The sequence below is a fragment of the Athene cunicularia genome, assembly GCF_003259725.1.
Source record: "Athene cunicularia isolate RWA chromosome 26 unlocalized genomic scaffold, athCun1 chr26_part2, whole genome shotgun sequence".
Lineage (NCBI taxonomy): Eukaryota > Metazoa > Chordata > Aves > Strigiformes > Strigidae > Athene > Athene cunicularia.
Window position 1 is genome coordinate 2,589,054 of NW_020799137.1, and position 9,255 is coordinate 2,598,308.

The window sequence follows — 9,255 nt, forward strand, 5'->3', positions numbered from 1 at the left end:
TCAAAGACTTCCCATTATTTAGTTTTAAGTTTCTTGTAATTTTGCTGAAACTCCATAGTGTTTCTAATCAGCTATCCCATGGGACTCTTTCAAACATAAGTGTTTGATGGACATTTTTTTGGTGTTCTTTTTTTTTTTGTTTAAAAAAAAGTCTGTTTTTTGAGCATAAATATAAATACATAAGGTCATCGGCCTCCCCTCCTGGCTCCCCCTCCCCCTCGAGCCTGCAGACATGTTGGGAGCCATTAGGGCTGGCCTCGCTTTGCTCAGAGGCATGTTATTCATTATCTGCATTTTTAAAAGCAGCAATAAAAAGCGGAAAAATGAAAAACACCGGCCGTGGCCTAATGAAACTGTCATTCAAAGGGGCTGATCGTGCTTCCTGCCGCGTGGTGTGATCTGAAGGGAACCTGGACCAGGGGCCTGTCCCGGCAGCCCATCAAACGCACCGCGTACAATTTCAAAGCCCATGGCCCGGGGAGCGAGTTTGCGTTTCCCCTCGCTGGAAACTTTATTCCCCTTGAAATGATGAAATATTTCAGAGGAAATGGGGAAGGGGCGGCGGAGGGAGCACCGGAGAGGGGCGGGGGGGCTGTTTGCTGAGCCCTGGCCGTAAAACAAGAAAGGGTGGTTATAAATATCTGAGCAGGTACCTTGGCCATAAATCTGCTAGCCGGGCATCCCCGCGGGGCGGCCGCTGGCTCCCAGCGGCTGGAGCACAATCCCGCAGTGTTCCCGCGGCGGGGCTGGGGGGCCGGTCATCCCCGGGGGATGCGGGAGCCGGGCGGGCCCCTTCCTGCAGAGAGGGGCTGCAGACCCGAAAGGGATGCGAAAGGTGCAGGGGTGCGTTTGGGGCTGGTGCTGCTCCTAAAATCCCCCAGGAAGGTGGGCGAGGGGAGAGCTCACGGGGTCGTAGTGCCTCCGGTGGGAGATGCCTCCCCAGCAGATACGGTGCACGGCATGGGGATGAAGGGTGAGATTTTGGCCAAAGCCATGAGGATGAGTGATTTTGGAAACCCCCAAATCCCACCCTCACACCTGTGGTACCCAGGGTCCGAGCGCTGAGACCCTCTGGCAAACAGACCCCTCTCGAGCATCCCCCAGATCACGAGATGTTTCAGAGAGCTGCTCTCCCACCCCTGCGCCCAGCAGGTCAGGAGCATCATTTCAGTGCCAAACCTCCCCGAACCCTCATACCAACACAGACACCGCACACGCAGGGACCCCCATCCAGGAAGAACACACCAGCTAATGCACCGTGGGGTCCCAAAATCCCCCCAGGAGGAGCGGGTCCCCACCCTGGGCACAGCAATAACCCCACGGGAGGGCCCTCAACGGGTGGGATGGGATGAAGCGGGAGCAAACACCAGGACAACAGGGACAAGGGGCCGTGAGAGCCAGGAGGGACTGGGATGAGTCCTGGAAGCGGGCTGGGGGACAGCGGTGACATTAAGGTAGCAGGCAGGACGGTTTTGCTCAGCCTCAAGCACCCCTCGAGCCGGTGGGGAGCAGCCGGGGCTTTAGGGGGGCTCCTCTGCTGCTCACCCCGAGGATGGAGCCATCTCTGGAAAGCGCAGAGGGTTTTCTGTTCAGGCACAGCGGGGACACGGGGAGCCAAAACCTCTCTCTTGCTTTCAATTCCTTTTCCTTTTTTATTTTGCAATAAGAACTCAAATGTCTAGAGCAATTTGTGGACTTAATCACTCCCCGAATGTAACATTTTTTTAAATCAAATCAGCTGTTAAACAGCACAAGCATATGAAACCAGTAAAACTTCTATCTCTGTTTGATGTTTTACAATTTGAGAACACACACAGGAAAAGGACAATTTTGGGGGCGGTTGAGTTGTCAGGTTGTTGGAGTTTTGGGTTTTTTTTGCAAGACAATTGTTCCCGAGCCGAGGCCCTACTGTGCCAAGTCAGAACGGATTGCCGCAGCCAAATCTGTCCCCTCTGTGTCCCTCCCCAAATGCTGCCGGTGACAGTGACAATAACAATTTCTAGCGTGGGGACATCCCCACCCCTCTCCCTCCAGCAGCAGGGAGGCAGGCAGGGACCCCTGCCCACACCCCGGCACAACCAACCTGTCCCCAGACGTCCCCTCTAGCATTCCCACAGCCACTTCTGCTCCCCGAGGTTGTGCAGCGACGCATCCCTGCATCCCACAGGTACCCGCAGCATCCCTCACACATGCATCGAGCTTCTCCAATCTCAGCAAAAGGAAACGCCGCATCCCCAAAGCTTGGCCTTCACCAGGCCAAGAGCAAATGACCCGGGGAGGAGGACGAGCCATCCCACACCCCAACCCACGTCCCCGTGGCCAGGCGATGGCTCGCACCTACCTATGCAGGTCACCCCGTCGGAGTGCAGCAAAAACTTGACGTGGCAGCCGCACTTGGGCCCCTGGTCGGTGTCGTCGCAGGTGTGCTGGCAGCCCCCGTTCCCGTAGTTGCAGGTCACTGCAGGAGGCAAAGCATCGGCCCTCAGTCAGGGTCCCAGCCCCTCTCTTCCCCAGAAGCAGCATAAAACCAGCTTGGAAAAACCTCATCCATACCCTCCGAAAGATCCCTCCCTCCAGGGTAATTCCTAAAGCCCTCTGACTTCCCCTGCGGGGTCTTGGCAGATGCGAATTGTGATGTGGTTTCTGGTGTCTTCCCTTTGCATATCTAAATGCCACCTGAGCGCAGGGCACAGGTGGGCTGGTTGCTCCTGACCCTGGATCTGGTGTTACAGGGGAAGGGTGGGACTCCCCTGAGCTCTGGAATGACTCAGGTGCTCCTGGGAATCCCTGCCAGCCCTCCCCGGGGGGCAAGGAGTACTGTTGGTGTAGCTTGGAGGGAAAATAGGCTTGTAGGATTAAAACTCCATCTCATCAGCGATTTTACACGTTTGCTGCAGACAGCAAATGAGAAACAAAATAAAAATAGTTGCATAAACACATACATATCTATTTAATAATCCTGGCAGTGCCAGCGAGATGCTGGCAGGAGATCAGACGGGCTGAGAGCACCACAAACCCCCAGGGAGAGGATTCCTGCGCTCCTCCCGTGCCCGTCACACTCTCTCTGTTTATCTCCCCTTAGGAAAGTGAAGCTGGTGGGACCCGGACAAGGGGATGTTGCACCTCTGGGACCCCCTTTAACTGCCATTTCAGTCCACTCAGCGTAAGGGCACAGTGTCTCTTGGCAGAGGGGGATGCCAGGAGCATCATCTAAAAAGGCAACAGAACAGAGCTGGGCATGCCGGAGGAAAATGAAGCCAGGGGGCTTCAGACTTGATAAATCAACTACAACTTGGGGGGGGATCAGGGCTTTGCAGCAGGGCCAGGAGGTGTCTGTACCATGGGGACAAGGTTAGAGGTCCCCGGGAGGCTGTACCCCCATCCCTGGGGCACTCCTTACGTTTGCAGTCACGCTGGTTCTTGGTGAGCTCGAAGCCGGGGCGGCACTCGCAGGCAATGCCCCCCTTGGGGGTCTCCCGGCAGATGTGGGCGCAGCCGTGGTTCTTGTTCATGCAGTTCATTCCTTCTAAAAGAGAGAAGGAAGGAAAGAAAAGCTCCAAAAGTTTGCTGGCACTGGTCCGTGGTGGCAGAAGGATGTCTGGGGTGGGATGGGGATGGGGGCAACAAAGGGAAAATCTTAGGGGGGACAGGATAACCCCAGGCAATGCCTCGAAGAGCAACACCTCCTGGCACAGAGCAGCTCGGGAAGGTGGACAAAGCCACCCTGGGGCTTGAAACATTTGATTTCCTCCCATTGCCTTGGGTGAGACCCTGCTCCTACGCCTTGGGTCAAGCCGTGGGTGCAGAAACTGCGGCTGTCCACCAGCCCTGCCTGGGCAGGAGGGGGGACGGAGCGATGCAGCTCCTTTTCGGAAGGTGCGGAGGACAGGGCGAGCGTGGCTGTGATTGCGGAGCCCTGGGCAGGCAGTTGTGGCGTTGCTCTGCTGAGAAAGGAAGGGTTTTTGGAGGGCAGCCCTGGAGCTGCTGGCTGGGATGAGCCCCGGGGCCGTGCCCGTTGGCTCTGGGATGAATTGTCAGCTCGGGGAGGATCCACACGCCGGCAGCCCTTGGGGAATGAGGGTTTGGGGAGCTGCTGGTTCCTGTTATGGGAGCTGCCGTTTCACCTTCCCTGACCTGCCCGCAGCCCCCTCCTGCCCCAGCCTCTCTTGGGGCACAGGGGCAACTGCAGAAAGCTGGGTTGAGCAGATGCCGAATGGAGCATTGCCACTTTATGAGATATTAAACAAAACCCACAGCAAGCCAGGGGTGGCCCTCTGGGAGATGTAACTGCCTGCTCAGAGGCTTTTTCTGGCAGAGGGAGGGGGTCGGCTCCTTTCCAGGCACCCAGTGCTGAGCCCACCATGGGTACACGATGCCAGGGGTAGGATGGGGGAAGGCAAAGCTGCAAACCAAGAGCCTGGGGCAGAAGGGTGAGGGAAGATCTTTATGGGGTCAGGGCACCTCGAAGGAGGATGCTGAGATGCATCAAGCATGCACAGGAAGGGTTAAAAACCACAGGCTGGAGCCTGTGGGTGTCCCAGGCTGCTCCCCATCACCTGCCCCACAGATCCCGCCTGGCTCCGCTCCAGGACAGGGCGATCATCCGTAACTGCAGTGGCGGGCGAACCCTCTGTAATTAGTCTCTCTCACCTCCAACCACACCAGCCCTCCCTTCCCTGGCCTCGGCGTTAGGGCTGGGAACCCCCAACCTGCAGGGAACCCTGGTCCATCCCCCCAGGGGCTGGGATGCTGCTGTGAGCCCCCCGCACTTCACCCAGCCCTGTCCTGGGACCCCCCCCAAGGCACGTGATGCCCCAGGGATGCCAGGGACAGCCAAGTGCTCTCAGCCTCTCCTCCAAACAGCGGCTTTTCTCTCCCCCTCTATTGCTGCGCTTTACTACCTGGCAGCATCTCGGCTGCATCCTGAGTACCAGGGCGGACACAGAGACCTCCCAGGCTGACCCTGCCCTGCCACACCGCTGCTCCCCCAGAGATGTCACCTTCCAGAGAAGCCAGATCCCGACTACTGGCCGTCTGCAGAGATCCCCTGGCACATCCCAGCGGAAACACAAGCTCCAGCATGCACATGCCCTGGCTTCCCTCCAGGCCAGGATGGCCGCACGTTGTTTTCCTAAGACTCCCCAGGCCATTCCACCCGGGCACGGCATCCTCCTCCGCTGCACGCCGCTGGGACACAGCAATCCCTCAGTGCCTACAGCCACCACCCAGGAAGGGAGCCCCCGAGGTTTGCACCCCCTTTAATCCTTCCTCTCCCTGCACCGTCATCATCTGCTCTTGCACCGGCACTGTGTGAAGACCCTGCTTGACCCTTTTGCTTTTGGCGGCTCTGCTGTCATCGTCGGGCTGAGAGTGACAGGTTTTAAAGGCACCGATACCCCAGTGAGCCCCAACCTTGGCCTCTCCTTACTGGGAGGGACTGGCCAGTGTGAGGGAGAGGGTCGTGGTGCTGTCAGAGGGAGCCCTGGGGTCCATCCCCTGTGTCTCCTGACCCAGCAGCATTTCATCTCCTCTGCATCAGGAGGGAGAGAAGAAAGCAAGAGGGAGATTGAGAAAGAGAGAAAGAGCAGAGGGAAAGGAAAAAGCCTCCTGCCAGGGTAGGAGGAGAGAGACAAGGAGCTGGCAAGGACCCCAGAAGGAAGGAAACAGCCATAACGTTGAGGTTTAGCTCTCTAATACTGAATGCTTCTGCCTTGGCAGTGCCCAAGAGCCAGAAGCAAAGTCAGAACAGGCTTTAACATCGGACCCCAGATTGTCCTCAGCTCTCTGCTTTTTCCAGGCTCGCAGCCCAGGGACCAGCTGCAACCCTCCCACCCTCATCCTCAGCAGCCGCTCTGGAGCCTGAGCTCGGGGATCACGTAGCAGCTACAAGATCAGTCTTGGGGTGCAGAAGCAACAGAGACATCCCCAAGCCAACAGCACTCTGCAACCGTTCAGCTCAAAAAGTCAGCTCAAAACCCAGCACCTGCATCCCAGGGCCACCCACTGCGTCACTGGGAGGAAGGAGCAGCCAGCTCGTCCCTCCCGGGCACACAGGGGATGGGGACATGGGAGATGCCACCGTGGCTGCTGAACCGTCCTGGGCTGGGTGAGGTTCCCTGGGGAGCTGGAGGGACCGACACAGCTGGGAAGGGGGAAGGAGGGAAGCAAAAACACTCAGCTGGTTTTGCCAAGCAGTAGAGATAAAAATCAGCAGAGATGCAAAAATCTCTCATTTCCTCCTATTTTGGCTAAGGGATTGCTCCAGACGGCAGCAATTTAGAGCTGATATCGAGACGAAGGGCTCGGTGCTGCGCAAGACCTGGCAGGAGAAGAGTCTTGCAGGGTGGCGTGAGGATCTCCGGGTACCTTTTGTTTAATAAAACGCTCTGGATATAGGATTAACGTCCTCCGTTTGGTATTATTGTGCTTGACTAAGGGGCCTGAGAGGGTTTTGTGATGGAGATGTTTATTAGCCCTGTGGCATCCTCTCCCAACGTGCTCATAATAAATTTGCTTTTAAATTTGCAGCACTGGGAAGGGTCATGAACCAGCACCCAAAGGCAGGCACGGTGCAGGGGTGGCCAGGGGTGAAGGGGCACAGACCTGCCTGATGAATGCAGGGGATGGAGGGTGCCCCAGGGCCGGGAGACGCTGAGCACTAACCTTCAGGGCGCTGGATGCAGGTGTGCTGGTTGTCACTGAGGAAGAAGCCCTCCCTGCAGAAGCACTCGTAGCTGCCCATCATGTTGACGCAGGTCTGCTGGCAGCCGCCGTTGCCCTCTGAGCACTCGTCCAGGTCTGTGAAGGGAAGGAGACAGGGGCTGAGCAAGGCACCGCGACAGGCCGAGGGGATGGGGAACTGGGCGTCACAGATTTGCTACATCTGCGAACCCCCAGCTAGAAGAAAGGGGGACGCTCTAGGGCTGCAGGGGATGAAGGCAAAGCACGTCACAGGGTGGGTCACAGAGGCCATACAGCTTCCCTGGCTGGTGGACTAAAAAAGATCTGGCCTCATTTTACATAAGGGAACACCAAACCCCAGGGATTTTCCTTGTCCTGGGACCCCCAAAGCATCCAGAATGCTTGGCCAGGCTGCTGGCTGCAGCTGCCCCCAGCTCCCAGCCCCTCTGAGCCCGTCGCCGGCTGGGGATGCCTGCTCTTCATTAGTGGGAGCTGGGAAACCTTAGCCCAGAGCAGGGATAATTACTTGTAAGGAGACTCAAATCCCCAGCAGTTCTGCTGCCCTTGTGCCTGTTTTGGTTTAACAAACCAAGGCTGGAAGGGGCTCGGGATGTGCCCCCGTGGCAGCGGCGATGCCCTTGCCCTGGGCTTCTCCTGCTCTATCCCCGAAAATGCCTCATTTAATGAAGAGCGACTGCCTGTTGCTCTCTCCAGAGGGTTTTTGGGGTCAGTGGTCCAAGCTGAACCCATTGATGCTCCAAGGTGCCGGAGCAACCAGGGTGATGAGCTTGGGCAGAGACACAAACCTCCTCCACAGGCCCCCCCTGCCCCCTCTGTGCGCAGTCCCGGGGCCAGGTGATGATGTCGGGCTGGGGAGCAAGTGGCCCTGTGCCAAAGAAAACCTCCCGTGAACTCGAGCATGGCAGAGCCGGCAGCCGAGGGGAAAGCTGAGCCCCATCTCCATCGACTGCCGGAAACGCCAGAACAGCGGCTCGGTGACAGCACGTGCCGGGGGGGGCTCCCAGCCCCAGCCCCCCCAGCACCACCTTCCTCCCCGAGCACCACAGCACACACCGAAACCCCTTGTTTTTGGGCAAAGAGATGGCTGGACAGATGGATGCCAGAGCAGTGCGAGTGCCTTACACTGCGCCCCAGCCCCAGGCAAGCCCCAGGGTGTGCTGCAACCCCCGGGGGATGCTCAGAAATCAGAGCAGGGCTGCAGCTCCAGCTGGAAACTACGGGAACAGAGGCCAGGAGCATCCCACAAACCTGCTACCTTGGAAAGGAGGTGTTGAAAACATCATCTCAGACCCAGGTGCCCGTGGGGCAGGCGAGGGCTAACAGCCGGGCTGCAGCCAGGCACAGAAGGGACGTCCTCTGCGATGGCAGGAGGCTTGCAGCTTCCTCCAAGCTCATCCCAGCCAAGCTATGTCCTACAGATGCCAATAACTCTCCTCAAATCCCCCCACTTATAACAAGGGCTTAACGTCTTGCGACTTCTCCTTCAAGCTCCACACAAAAATGAGGAGGCAGCCGTTCAAACCCGATGGCTGAAATGAGACTCCGCCACTCTAATACCTGTTTTATTAAATGTGATGGAGATGGGCAGAAGCCAGCAGGGCCTGTGTCAGGATGGGGGCTCGAATTCCTGTCCTGGTTCAAAAGGTCACCCAGGGTGGGCAATGGGGTGACCGGTAGGCTCCGATGGGCACATACCCTGACCCATCTCCGGCTCAGCACTGCCCACAGTGCCAGCAAAGCCTGGGCATGACCCTCTGCTTCATTCTGCTTCTCTTTCTTTTGGCTAAGAGGAGATTCTTGCAGGCTGGGCAAAGCACAGTCAGGATGGGGGGAAGGAGGGTGGAAAACACCCATCGGGTTTCATTCCTGCTGCCCCCCAAAAGCAGCCACTGAGCAAACCCAGCCGGAGCACAGAGGGTCTCAACATCCTCATCTGTAAAATGGGCTCCAGGGGATAAACCTGCACCATCCCTATGGCAAAGCAACGCAGCCAAGCTGCCTCGCTGGGATGAGCCAAGGAAGGGCTCAAGGGGGGAGCCAGGGCTGCCCCCCTAGGCCCCCCCTCGCCTGGCTGTGCCCTGGCTGCCTCCATCCCCTCCCACCCAACTCTGTAAACACATGACGTCTGCGGCTCGCCAAACCCGGCTTTCCTTTCTTCTTCCTCGGGCTCATCCTCCCCCGGGAGAGGAAGGCAGAGCCGCCCGCCCGCGCCTCCTCCCAGCTGTGTAAATCTCCCCCTTCTCCGAGGAGGCTGCAAAGATCCCGGTGATGGTGGTTAATGCAAAACGTATGTGTCCATAATCCCTTCCCCCTCCTCCTCCTTCCAGTGATGAGCTCATTAATGACCCTTCTGCAGACACTAATTAGAAAATAGCCTGAGCTCCAGGCGGAGGGAAGGCGGGCGGCCCCATGCCCCGGCGATCCCACTCGCGGGTGCTGCGGGAGGAAGCGGGTGCCGGGGTGCGGGCAGCCCGGCCGGCCCCGGGGCTCTGCCGGGAGCTTTGGCTTGGCCGCAGCCGGATGGAGTTTGGGGCGGTGGGAAGTGGCGGGAGG

The 9,255-nt window shown here is 58.1% G+C and overlaps 1 protein-coding gene across 1 annotated transcript in view; it reads right to left on the reverse strand.

Moving 5' to 3' along the window:
- SCUBE3 (signal peptide, CUB domain and EGF like domain containing 3) overlaps positions 1–9,255 on the reverse strand; it is a 33,263-nt gene that overhangs the window by 13,732 nt on the left and 10,276 nt on the right. The window contains exons 3-5 of the mRNA XM_026864378.1: positions 6,664–6,798; positions 3,401–3,526; positions 2,342–2,458 (exon numbers count right to left, since the gene is read on the reverse strand). Coding sequence (XP_026720179.1) covers positions 2,342–2,458; positions 3,401–3,526; positions 6,664–6,798 — 378 coding nt within the window. The remainder of the gene's footprint in view (positions 1–2,341; positions 2,459–3,400; positions 3,527–6,663; positions 6,799–9,255) is intronic.